Source organism: Schistocerca gregaria, chromosome 1, assembly GCF_023897955.1.
Source record: "Schistocerca gregaria isolate iqSchGreg1 chromosome 1, iqSchGreg1.2, whole genome shotgun sequence".
NCBI classification, from domain to species: Eukaryota; Metazoa; Arthropoda; class Insecta; order Orthoptera; family Acrididae; genus Schistocerca; species Schistocerca gregaria.
The window spans coordinates 72,088,067-72,102,153 of NC_064920.1; the positions used below are offsets into that span (position 1 = coordinate 72,088,067).

The 14,087-nt window shown below is 41.8% G+C and overlaps 1 protein-coding gene across 9 annotated transcripts in view; it reads left to right on the forward strand.

The window, feature by feature from the left end:
• Positions 1-14,087, forward strand: part of LOC126332104 (cytochrome c oxidase assembly protein COX15 homolog) — a 95,277-nt gene that overhangs the window by 63,312 nt on the left and 17,878 nt on the right. For all 9 annotated transcript variants that reach the window (XM_049996567.1, XM_049996548.1, XM_049996624.1 and 6 more), the window contains one exon: positions 11,886-12,040. In XM_049996567.1, the coding sequence (XP_049852524.1) occupies positions 11,886-12,040 (155 nt within the window). The remainder of the gene's footprint in view (positions 1-11,885; positions 12,041-14,087) is intronic.

Consider the following 14,087-nt stretch of genomic DNA (forward strand, 5'->3'; position numbering starts at 1 on the left):
GTCAACATCTGCTTTCTTTGGGATTGGAATTATTATATTCTTCTTGAAGTCTGAGGGTATTTCGCCTGTTTCATACATCTTGCTCACCAGATGGTAGAGTTTTGTCAGGACTGGCTCTCCCAAGGCCGTCAGTAGTTCCAATGGAACGTTGTCTACTCCGGGGGCTTTTGTTTCGACTCAGGTCTTTCAGTGCTCTGTCAAATTCTTCACACAATATCGTACCTCCCATTTCATCTTCATCTACATCCTCTTCCATTTCCATAATATTGTCCTCAAGTACATCGCCCTTGTAAGACCCTCTATATACTCCTTCCACCTTTCTCCTTTCCCTTCTTTGCTTAGAACTGGGCTTCCATCCGAGCCCCTGACGTTCATACAAGTGGCTCTCCTATCTCCAAAGGTCTCTTTAATTTTCCTGTAGGCAGTATCTATCGTACCCGTAGTGAGATAAACCTCTACATCCTTACATATGTCCTCTAGCCATCCCTGCTTAGCCATTTTCCACTTCCTGTCGATCTCATTTTTGAGACGTTTGTATTCCTTTTTGCCTGCTTGATTTACTGCATTTTTATATTTTCTCCTTTCATCAATTAAATTTAATATTTCTTCTGTTACCCAAGGATTTCTACTAGCCCCTGTCTTTTTACCTACTTGATCCTCCGCTGCCTTCACTACTTCATCCCTCAAAGCTACCCATTCTTCTTCTACTGTATTTCTTTCTTCCCTTATGCTCTCTCTGAAACTCTGTACAACCTCTTGTTCTTTCATTTTATCCAGGTCCCATCTCCTTAAATTTCCACCTTTTTGCAGTTTCTTCAGTTTTAATCTACAGGTCATAACCAATAGATTGTGGTCAGAGTCCACATCCACCCCTGGAAATGTCTTACAATTTAAAACCTGGTTCCTAAATCTCTGATTACCATTATATAATCTATCTGATACCTTTTAGTATCTCCAGGGTTCTTCCATGTGTACAACCTTCTTTCATGATTCTTAAACCAAGTGTTAGCTATGATTAAGTTGTGCTCTGTGCAAAATTCTACCAGGCGGCTTCCTCTTTCATTTCTCTCCCCAAATCCATATCCACCTACTACGTTTCCTTCTCTCTCTTTTCCTACTACTGAATTCCAGTCACCCATGACTATTAAATTTTCGTCACCCTTCACTATCTGAATAATTTCTTTTATTTCATCATACATTTCTTCAATTTCTTCGTCATCTGTAGAGCTAGTTGGCATATAACCTTGTACTACTGTAGTAGGCATGGGCTTCGTGTCCATCTTGGCCACAATAATATGTTCACTATGCTGTTTGTAGTAGCTTACCCGCACTCCTATTTTTTAATTAATTATTAAACCTACTCCTGCATTACCCCTATTTGATTTTGTGTTTATAACCCTGTAGTCACCTGACCAGAAGTCTTGTTCATCCTGCCACCGAACTTCACTAATTCCCACTATATCTAACTTTAACCTATCCATTTCCCTTTTTAAACTTTCTAACCTACCTGCCCGATTGAGTGATCTGACATTCCACGCTCCGATCCATAGAACGCCTGTTTTCTTTCTCCTGATAACGACATCCTCTTGAATAGTCCCCACCCGGAGATCCGAATGGGGGACTATTGTACCTCTGGAATATTTTACCCAAAAGGACGCCATCATCATTTAATCATACAGTAAAGCTGCATGCCCTTGGGAAAAAATTACGGCCATAGTTTCCCCTTGCTTTCAGCCCCCCCCCCCCCCCCCCCCCCCCCCCCGTTGTGGTTGCACCTACAGTATGGCTATCTGTATCGCTGAGGCACGCAAGTCTCCCCACCAACGGCAAGGTCCATGGTTCATGGGGGGAGGATTTTAATAATACAAGGAGAAATAAAATAAACAACAAACAATAATTTACATTAATTATGGGGAATTGTTTTCTTCACAGTGTTTTTTGTTCGCTTAGCTTACCATCTGTGGTATTACAATTTTTAATCCTCTTTATAGTCATCCTAACAGGACAGCTGTGAAACTTACATCTTTGTTGTCCCAAATATTTGGCTGTTTCTACCGAATATGTTGCAATTTGTGAGCTTGTGGTTCCAGCGGGACCTGAGAACAGTTTTTCATCCCCCCTTTCGAAAACCTTCAGAGGGGGCTTGCCACATTTTGGCTGGTTTTTGCTTGGCTACCACGGAGCCCCAGCCTTTGCAACATCTTTTTCCTTCTGTGCTGCAGTCTATCCTCGAGCTATTCTTTTCCCCCTCCCTTGTGCAACATGTCTGGGGTTTTTCTGGGAGTGTTCTGCATTGTCCGTTGCTGACATAAGAACAATGTCACCATTGTTTTTCGTTCATTTTTCTGTTCTTTGTTCACCTTCTCCTATCCTCTTTTGCTTCGGCATTTGAGGTTCTTCTTTTTCTTCTTCTTCCCTGTGAACTCCTGGTGGACGGCCCACGCATATGACACTTAACACGTGGCTGGGTAACACATAATTCCCAGCCCTGGGTCAACAGGTAGGGTTAGCATGTACCCCCTGATACAGGCCAACCCCAGGGAGGGTTGACTGGCTAAGTTGCTGACTTCCCAAATTGACGATTTGTCCCTCTGTCAGGTGTTCGGGAGATGTGACCTGAGGGTTGAACAATCACCTATGACGGGTGTGTCCCCCTGTGAAGGGGGCCTCCAGTTGGAAGGAGTGCACCATCGGAGATGCTGGCAATAGGGGGAGATTTTCTTGCAATGAGCCAATCATCTTCACAATCAATGTCTACGAAATGTAAACAGAATGACGCTAACAGTTCAAAGACCCTTCCAGGTGCACCGTGATTCCTCATGGTTTCACATACTGAAAATGGTCAGTCCTTCTCAATGGTAAATCTGTTTTTTATTCAGAAAGGTGTTGGTGCAATTGCCAGTCTTGTGAAATCTTGCTCTCGTTTACGGAATGACACTTTGCTTTTAGAGACTACTTCTGATTCTCAAGCACAACAACTGCTTGCCGCTTCGCTTCTCCATGGCTATCCTGTTCATGTCGAGGCCCATAGAACTCTGAATTTTTCCTGAGGTGTTATTTACATTAGTCTGCTCAACGGTCTGACTGATGCCAAAATCCAAACCCCTCTGATCGGGGTGTCCTTACCATCCATTGGGTGAAGAAAAAGTTGTATTCATTCTCAGTGCCCGTGCACATTCTTTTTCTCACCTTTGATAGACTGGTGCGTCCATCCAAGATCGAAACAGGTATGAAGTTATCACAGTGAGACAGTTCATTCCGAAGCTGATGCGTACTTACCAGTGTCATCATTTCAACCACACTTGAATGACTTGTCAACACCCAGCCAAATGTGTAACCTGTGGTAGGGATGTGCATGAGAGCGATTGTCCAGAGCCTTCTCCCTGCTGTATCAACTGCAATGGCGACCATGCTGCCCCTTCTCGAGATTTTCCCGTGTATCTCAATAACGGCCTGTCCAGGAGATCCAAGTAAAAGAAAAAGCTCCTTACCAGCCACTTGCAAGTCATTGGCTAGTCACAAACCGTGCATTCTGCTGTCTGTCACTTGTAATACTGTTCTTGCTACATCTCGCTCCATGAAGGACATGGCCACACAGACCTTCGACCTCAAATTCAGCTCTGAGGTCGTGAAATTGGCCAATGTCAAGGTAGCATCACTTCCCGTCATCTAGATGTACAACAAGCCATGAAACTCTCACCTCAAAGATGAAGTCACCAGCTACACAATCAGCAGGCCAGAAAGAGCAGAAGGAATACTCCTGTATAGACTTCCTACGTCCCTCCAGCCAACCAACACCCGAGTTTTCCTCTGCTAACCGGAAACACTCGAAGAAGTCCAACAAAGGCAAACAGACTTCTCCTTTGCCGACTTGAAGATCCTCTTTGATGGTGTTGCCACACGATATCTTTGCGTGGCTGGCCTCCCTGTCACCAGTGTGCACCACCAACCATTTTTCTGTGTTGGACTCCACAGACCGACAGCACAAAAAAGCTGATGCTTCTGTGGACTTTATGGAGCAGGATCCTCCTGCCTCCGTGCCCTGTAGCAGCGAATCTTTGCAGGCTGTAACTCGGCAGCCACCATGGTGTCACCCCTTCATTTTTTCCTCCTCATGACTCTCCTCCAATAGAACATTCACAGCCTTCTATCCAACGAAGAGGATTTAGGGCTGCTCTTAGCATCACAGTGTCCCTTTTTACTCTGCCTTCAGGAAACAAAATTATGTTCTCACGACTGCTTGGAGCTCCCACATTTCTTCCTGGTCTGTTTTGACGTTCCCCCTGAGGCTGCCATTCCGTACATATCATGGGGGAGCCGTGCTGTTCACACGGGATATGATGTTCATAGTCAGCGCCTTTCCCTGACCTCCCGTCTTCAAGCTGTTGCAGTTTGCCTTTTCCTTCCTCACCTGGCTTCTTCCTTCTGTACCATTTATATCCCTCCATCATTCGATACCACCAGTTCCAGATGCAGAGTTCATTTAGCTTATTGGGTAGCTAACTGATCCATTTCTGCTGCTTGGTGACTTAAATGCGCACCATCCTCTTTGGGGTTCTCTCAGAACCTGTTGGAGAGGTGCCACGTTTTTAACCATCATCCTACGATGGCAAACCACATTCATTATAAACAGATGTATGCACAGTGTCGTTGCGTTCTTCGGGATAGCATAAAAGCTAGCTGGATTTCATTCACTAGTTCTTTTAACAGTTCCACTCCCTCCTCTGTCGTGTGGGCCAACCTCCGACAGCTCTCTGGGACCGAGATCCATTCTCCAATTTCTGGCCTGACAGTAGCACATGATGTCATCATGCACCCTATTCCTATTTCCAAGGCCTTGGGCAATTTTGTGAAAGTTTTGAGCTCTTCCAACTATCATCCTGCCTTCTTCCATCGGAAATGATTGGAGGAGGCTCGGGCGATATCATGCTCTCACTTCATCCTGATCCTCCTCCACAGGGCCAGATGCTGTTCACATTCAGACATTGCAGCACCTTTGCTTTTTGAGCAATCACCTTCTGCTTAATACCTATAACACCATCTGGCAGAGGGCACGTTTCCCAGACGCTGGTGTGAAGCCACTGTCATACTCATACCTAAGCCCTTCTAGCTACTGCCCCATCCCTCTCACCAGCTGTATTAGCTAGGTGATGGAATGTATGATTCATGCCTGGCTAGTATAGTGGCTCGAGTCTTGTAACTTACTAACCACCGTACAGTGTGGATTTTGAGTGCGCCGTTCTGCAGTTGACCACCTCATCACCTTTTCCACCCATGTTATGAATGGCTTTCTGTGGAAATCTCAGACTGTAGCCATGTTTTTCGATTTGGAGAAAGCCTACGACATCTGCTGGAGTACTGGTATCCTCCGTACTCTCTACATGGGGGGCTTCCATGGGAACCCTACCATGTTTCCTTCAGGAATTTTTAAAGAACCGAGTTTTCAAAGTTTGTGTGGGTTCTGCCTTGTCGGACATCTTTATTCAGGAACATGGTGTGCCTCAGGGTTCCATCCTGAACGTCATCCTGTTTAGTACAACCATTAACCCTATAATGAGTTGTCTATCACTGGGCATTTCCGTCTCACTGTTTGTTGACAATTTTGCCATCTATTGCAGTTCTTGATGGACCTGTCTCATTGAGTGCCATCTCCAGCAATCTCTCAATTGTCTTTGCTCATGGAGCATCGATGATAGCTTTCGTTTTTCCACTGACAAAACCCTGTGTAAGAATTTCTGGTGGCGCAGTTGGTTTCTCCCATCGTCTTTACATCTTGGGCCTGTTGCTCTTCTGCTTGTTGAATTTACAAAACTCTTGGGGCTCATGCTCCTGTGTGTCTTACGTGACAGCTCGCTGTACGTGCTCCCTCAATATCCTACGTGTCCTCAGTGGTACTTTCTGGGGTGCAGATAAAACCTCCGCCTTTTGTTTATACCTCTCCCTTGTCCATTCGAAACTAGACTTTGGGTGCTTTGTTTATGCTCCTGCACATCCATCCCTCTTATGCCATCTCAGTCCTGTCCACCACCATGGCATCTGTTTGGCCACTGGTGCCTTTTACACTAGCCCGGGGCCCTCATTTGCTTCCTGGGGACACTACTCCAGCCTTGATCTATCGCCTTCAGTTTCACAACCTTCGCATGCAACTTCATGATTGTACCTATGTGGACACTGATGGCTCTCAGACTGACCGTGGTGTCGGGGGTACCTTCATCATTGGTGCCGATGTTTTTTAGTATCAGCTTCTGGCACACTGCTCAGTATTTACAGCAGAGCTCTTGGCCATGGAGTACATCCATCAAAGCAAGCTTTTTGATTGTGTCATCTGCTCAGACTCTCTCTGTGCCCTTCAAAACATCTGCGCACTGTACACCGCCCATCCCTTAGTGCAACAGGTCTAGGAAAACTGTCACTTGCTCACTCTTGATGGAGCCACTGTGCTGTTTATGTGAGTTCCTGGTCATGTTGGCGTGACAGGAAACGAGGCAGCTGCCAAGGCTGCAGTCCTCGTACCTCAGCCCACTAGTTCTTCTGTTCCCTCCGATGATCTCTGTGTTGCCATCTGTCAGGAGGCGGTGTCACTGTGGAATTGCTACTGGTCCTCCCTTGATGGAAATAAGCTCCAGATTATTAAGCCTCTCCCAGTGGCTTGGACGACCTCCTCTCGGCACTCCCACTGCGAGGTCATTTTAACTAGGTTGCATATTATTCACTGCCTACGACTTTGTACACATTGCGCCCAATTTTTAATGCCTACCACTTCCTGACAGAATGCCTATTTTGTAACGATTTGTGTTCCTGCTTGGGTTCGGGTGAGTTATCAGCTGTTTTAGCAAACGATGTGTGGGCTGTCAACCACATTCTATTTTTTATCCATCTTAGCAATATGGTGGAGGTCATTTAAATTTTAGTTCTGGGCCTCCATTTCTTTGTGGCATATTTTATAGACCTTTCTCCATGTCCCTGTTATTAGCTGTCTTCTCTTCCATTGATTGGGATTGACATGTAGCCATTTTTAACTCATCTTTTTGTCTTCAAGTTTCATATCTTTGACATAGGCTTGTATGACCCTAGTTGTTTTTGCAGCCTGAAACAAAACAAAGAAAAACCTCCCAAAAACAAAGTGGATTTCGTTTCTATACTGACATGAGAATGTTACAGTGTCTCTTGTTTCCAAACATGTTGTCTGTCCATTGCTCTCTCATTGATTGCGTAGAACCAGCAGCTGACACACCCCTAGTCATTCCATCATACTTCACAGTGAGATCAACAACATTGGTGCACAAAACCAATGTTTTCCTCAATCTAGACTTTTAGTATCTCCTGCAGAAATGTATGTTATTGTTGACTATTTTTCCAATTTTAAAAGACAGTTCTATTCCGAAAGCAAATGGATTTAAGCAAACTGCAGTTTAAACGTGGTAGATATTCATAAAAATCCAAACTAGGCAATATACATTCCCGTGGTTGGTAACACAATGGAATTTCTGCCCGCTCCCTACTACTCTCCCCACACTCATCCTAGTTCAAAGCCGAGCTGGTGCCACTGTGCCCCCTGTAACGTTCCATAGTGCTGTGCTTGAACAACAGTGAAATGTGGATAGCAATATCTTCCAGGGTGGAGGTCATGAGTGACAACAGCAACTAATACATAAATAAAAGATTGCAATCATGATTTGATCCAATTCTTAAACTTTCTCAAACCTGCAATGTAGTTACGTCTGCTGCTACTATCTCCACAATGAGTCTTTCCATTACAATTTATTCTTGCGATAACAGTTGCAGTAAGTTTAATGTGATCTACTTTCTTTATTAGACATTTAACTGTGGGTTAATTTTCTTTCTCGTTTCATCTGAATGTCATCATCTTTTTATAAAGCCGATTAAAAGCTGACAACATTTTTCCCCAGCATTCTAACACGCGAACAGCAACCAAATTTCCCATTTACAACCCTCTTGGTAAATCTCTACTGTTATTCATAAACAAATAAGACATTGACTTGGATTCAGAATCAAGTAATGATTTTTGAAGGACAGGATTTTGCCTTTGAATGTTGCATTTTCTCAACAAAGCAGCATAAATGTATTTGTAGGATATCTATGCGAATCAGAAATTCTTTTCACAAACCTGTTTCAATACTACAAAAGTTTGTAAGTTTATAGGATTTAATGGCATTTCCTGTGGTGTTTCACAGAATTGGTAAGTTTTACGCAGAGCATTGACTGTTGTAGTCACTAGTTCACAGCTTTTCGTGTATCCCTTGCACTAGTGCCATGAATCAGATGTCACGTGATTGTTCGAGCAAGGTCAATAGTGTATCGAATGCTTCAGTGTATCAGGAAATTTTGAGCCTATTCAAATGTAAGCATTGTTTGTTAAGCCTATCCTTTGGGATTCTTAAAAATAAATTTGTTCGAAACATCAATATCCAAAGCTTCATCTTTAAATGTAAGATGACACCTATGTTAATCTATTAAACAATGTAAAAACTTTGAACTCAGCAATTGCTTAATCTGCGAATATGAGAGGATCTCGTATTTTTCAAATGATGAATATGATGAAAAATCCTCATTTTATAATAGGGTAAATACGGTACATAACATTCATTCATAGGAATATAACCTCCAAATAAACATGAAGCACTTTCTGTCTACGGGATGGAAGCAAAATTTGATTGAAGTTTTTCAGGAATAGTGGTGAATCGGAGTTAATGAGGACTTGCGTGTTACAAAGACAATCGCCAGGCAGCTGGATTAAGGGGAGTTATGATGGGATAGGATTATATAAACATTTACAATGAAATACCAACAGTTCTTAAGATTTGAGAACCTCTAGAGTTAGAATTAACAGAGATTAGAAATTAAGAAAAGGTATCCTGCAATTAAAGTACAAAGGAGACAGAATGGTTAGTGGCAGAGAAAAAGGAAACAGACTTGAAGTTGTGCAAAAGCAACAACCAGGATACTTAAAGACAAGAGAAAATACAAAGTATGCAAGAAAGACAAAAAAAGGAAAATAAATAAATGTGAGAGAGAATAAAGTTTATGGTTGAAACTAAAGAGTGAAAATCAAAAAGCAGAGAATCAACAGCATAGTGCTTAGTGTATGTGGTAATCAGAGGGGCTAACAGGAATCAAGTTCCCTGTGAAACAAATTCCCACTTCATATGTTATATTGCTGGGGGCCATGAGATAAACAGGCAGTATTTGTCACTGTTGTGGTATAGCAAAGAATACTTTGTGATAGTGTTCTATGAGTAAATAGTACACACTATCCATATTTATTTCTCCCAACTGTATTAATATGGTAACATAAAAAGTTGAACAGTTGGTGCTTGTCAGCCACTATATACAGGCTTTTTGCTAGATATCCCTTCCTTTGATAAAGTAGTTGCAACTAGGTCTGGTAGTGGTAGGGAGGACACAGGAATGGTTTCATGGTTGTGAAACCAGTACACAAGTATATTGAATATATGCTAAGTTATGTGTCTTCAAACAAGAGGTGCTCTGTTCAAGCAGTCTCCTATTTTATTCATGTTATACTGTAAATTTCTTTTTTCCCCAATTTGATTCTGTATCACCTCATCAGTCATCTGATATACCCATCTAACCTCCAACATTTGTCTGTAGAACCACATTCCAGAAGCTTTTCTTTTCTTCTTTTCTGAACTACTTATCATCTAGATTTTGCTTATTTATGAGGCTATACTCCAGTCAGATGCCTCCAAAAAAGACTTTATAACAATTAGATTTACGTTCAGTGCTAACAAATTTCTCTTTCTCAGAAACACGTTTCTTGCTGTTGCCAGTCTGCATTTAATATCCTCCACTTTGGCCATAGCCTGTTATAACAGAAGTTATCTAATACTGTTAGTTGTTTTGTTTTGTAATCTAATTCCCTCAGCATCAATCGCATGATTTAATTTGACTCCATTCAATTATCATTGCTGTACTTTTGTTGGTATCCACTTCATTCAGCTGCTCTTCCAAATAGTTTATCGAGTCTCACAGAATTATAGAGTCATTATCAAACCTCAGAGGGTTAACTTTTTCAGTTTTAATTCCCATTCTAAATTTCACCTTAGTTTCCTTCACAGCTTGCTCAATGTACAGGTTGAATAACATTGGATATGTGCTACAATGTTCTCTTCTCAACTATGGCTTGTTTCAGGTCCTCAGACTTTATAACTGCAGTATGGTTTCTGTACAAGTTGTAAATTACCTTTCACTCACTATATTTTGTCCCTGCTACATTCATATTTTCTAAGAGTGTAGTCCAGTCAACATTGTCAAAAGATTTTTCTAAATCTTCTAATGCTGTAAACATTGGTTTGCCTTTCTTCAGTTTATCTTATGAGATAAGTCAAAGGGTCAGTCTCGCCTCATGTGTTCCTAAAATTCTCTGGAACTCAAACTGATCTTCCCTGAGATTGGTATCTACCAGTTTTCCCATTCTTCTGTAAATAACTCATGTTAGTGTTTTGTAACCATGACTTATTAGAGAGACGACTTGGTCTTAGATCCTTCTATGTAGTTGGATTATTACATTTTCTTTGAAGTCACGGGGTATTTTGCCTATCTTGCGTATCGAACATCAGGGGTGGGGGGGAAGAAGAAGAAACGCCAATAAATCCTATAAGGGCTGCCACAGAGAAGAAGTCGAGTATAAATCCCCATCTGCAAAACAGCTTTAATCTGCCAGGAAGTTTCAAATCATCACACAATCTACTCCAGAGTCCAAATCCGATCTAGAAGTGGAGTATAAATTAACAGTGACTATGTAAAAATTAGACTGGTTAATTATAAAATGTAAAATGGTTATAATTAATAGTTAGAAAATGGTGATAGAAACAATAGAAGCAGACTACTTGACAGGAAATGATTGTGACAGAATTGATGCAACTAAATGGGAACTTGGTTGATTGTAAGAACCAAGCACATTCTGTAGTGGAAGACCTTAAGTTTTGACCTCATCTTTTGATACCATTTCATAATTGAATATCCTCTCACTCACTCCATTTCACTGAGCAAGGTGGCGCAGTGGTTAGTACACTGGTCTCGCATTCGGGATGCTGACAGCTCAAACCTGCATCCAGACATCGTGATTTAGGTTTTCCATGATTTCCTTAATTCACTTCAGGCAAATGTCAGAATGGTTCCTTTGAAAGGCATGACCGACTTCCTTCCCCATTCTTCCCTAATCCGATGAACTTGCAGTTTGGTTCCCTCCCCCATATCAACCAACCAACCAATCACTTCATTTCACTTAAGACAACAAAGTGAATGACATCTCTGTTTAATCCATGAACAGTATTACTGCCTCCAAACCCTTTCTCTCTGTTTGTCAGGCAAAGGAAATAAAATTTAATTTGATTGGGTAGTAGTTTTGTAGTGGAACACATTAATGTATCTTATGGTAGTACTTCTTTGCCAAATGCTGCCTACTTCCTATTCACCATAGTGCAAGTGAGTTTAAGAGGACTGTCTCTCTATATAAGATGAGCTCTTTTTGTTTGTAAGTGAAGTATATAAATTGCATTTGAACATCTTTGACTCAGTAAAATCTTTACTGGGCTGAGCATATATCCAGATGCTTGCTTTTCCTGGGCATTGCTCTTCTTATTGTGGTATTCATACTTCCTCACACTGATTCAAATTTGCATCTAAGTACCAGGTTCCTTCCTATACATCCCAAAATCTTCTTACAAAGTCGGCTGCGGGGACGTGTGTTTGTGTGTGTGTGTGTGTGTGTGTGTGTGTGTGTGTGTGTGTGTAACTAACTGATGCTTATCAGCGTTTTTTGTTATCTTTTGCTGTGTGGATATTAACAGTATTATGCACTACCATTTAATACACTACAAAATAAATGTTATTTCTCTGTTTAGGTGCGTTTGTTGCTGGTCTGGATGCAGGACTTGTGTACAATTCATTCCCAAAAATGGCAGATCGGTGGATACCAGATGATATTCTAGCATATTCTCCACCACTTTCAAATATAACAGAAAACCCGACAACTGTGCAGTTCAACCACAGGATTCTGGTAAGTAAAGTGGAAAGAAGATTGCCTCTGTAACAGGCTAAACATTAGGATATAATGTGATGAATCAGCACTGGTGACAGTGGAGAACAATTGTTGGCAACAAATATGTGGATGAAGGCAGCATAGGTGTTTTCTTTCTCAGAGATAAAGGGAAAGTAGGAAAATAGCTGCAGTAGAGAGAGGGATAATCTGCTGAAAGCATTAGCACAAAAGTAACAGTGGCACAAAATATACAGGAAACATGTTGTATATTACCAAAGAACATAAAACTGCCACCCACAGTCCAACATGTTTGATAGTGACAACATAGATGTCTTCTCAACCAAAAATTGTAACTATTTTAATATTAGCCCATTTATCTGTTCACCAAAATGGCACAGATACATTAGTAATAAAGACTAAAGAATTTTCAACTTTTAAAACCCAGAATTTCTCCATTCATAGGTAACAGAGAAAGTTAAAAATAGTGAAGTGTGGTGAATCTGTGGTCTTCAGAGAGCTACAGTTTCTCTTCCAAGTAGCCCATCTGACTTTACTACATTATCTCATCCAAGATAATCATAATCCAATTATTGTTTGTGCTTTTGGTATTCTGGTATGGCCAAGAGTGCCCCCCCCCCCCTCCTCTCTACCTCTCTCTCTCTCTCAAATTTCACACAGCAGCTTAAATGAGTCTGTGAGGGATCTTCACCTCTTGTTGGGCTGTGGTTTCCCACTCAGCAAGGGGAGGATTTTTCTTTTTTGGGGGGGAGGGGGAGTTGGATGATGAGGGTGGTGATGATGATGATGATGATGATGATGATGACCGTTGTGATGAGGTATCCAACTTGGAGTCTCTACTGTTGATGAACACTCATTATCAGAAAACTTCTACATTTATTCACTGCTGAACTTTCTTATTATTTGATCATGTCCCATTTATAGACACACACATACATCAGCAATCACAGGTGCTGAAGATCATGTGCTGACCTTACAGTGTTCCTCCATAGATAATGGTCTTGTGCACTCTGGATCCAGTTCTCATGAACACCCAGCTGCTGGAGGTCCATGTGCAGTTCCTTCTCTCATAGCTTCTTTGGTCTTTCACTTGGATGAGTTCTATCACAGGGTGTATATGACCCGGAACAACTAGGAGATCCAGGAAAAAAACCGGGAATTTTTTCATCTGGGAGAAAACCGGGAAAAACCTGGGAAATTTTTAGAATTCCGGGGATTTTTCATTGTTTTAATTTTCAGTTAAATTTTTGTTACTTGGACTGGTAAGAACAGATACTCTTCATTCATTCATTCACGCGATCAGGCCCAGAGGACCGCGCGCCACCACAGTTAGAGCTCTCCATCCATCTCTGTCTTCTGCTGTCTGTCTCCAGTTTTCCGTGACTCCCAGCTGCAACAGGTCTTCTCTCACTCCATCGACCCACCTCTTTCTGGGTCTTCCCACTGGTCTGCTGCCTGACGGGATCCAGTCCATTGTGATTTTGGGCCATCTTGTTGCCTCCATTCTAACAACATGTCCAGCCCATTGCAGTCTTTTCCTTCTCATCACTACCAAGATGTTAGGCTCCTTGTACAGCTCTTCTAACTCAGTGTTATGGCGTCTTCTCCATTCTCCAGTAGTCTGATCTCTGACTGGTCCAAATACTTTCCTGAGGACTTTCCTTTCAAATGTTAGCAGTCGCTTAAGGTCTTGTTTTCGAGTGCTCCAGGTTTGAGAACCATAAAGTACTACTGGCATTACCAATGTCTTATACAACCGTAGCTTTAGTTGTTGAGAGACACTTCTACATTTTAATATAGGGTCTAAAGAGTGATAGTATCTGTTTCCTGCCTGCAGTCGTGCTTTTATCTCTGCTTCAGTTGATGTTACTTCTGTAAAAAATGATCCAAGGTATTTGAACTCTTTCACATGTTTATACCTGGTGTTGTTCACAATTAAATCTTGAGAGTTCTGGATCTTTCTTCCTATGGTCATATACTCGGTCTTTTCAGAGCTAATTGGTAGACTGATCCTAGCTGCCAATAACTCAAGGTCTGGATACTTCTC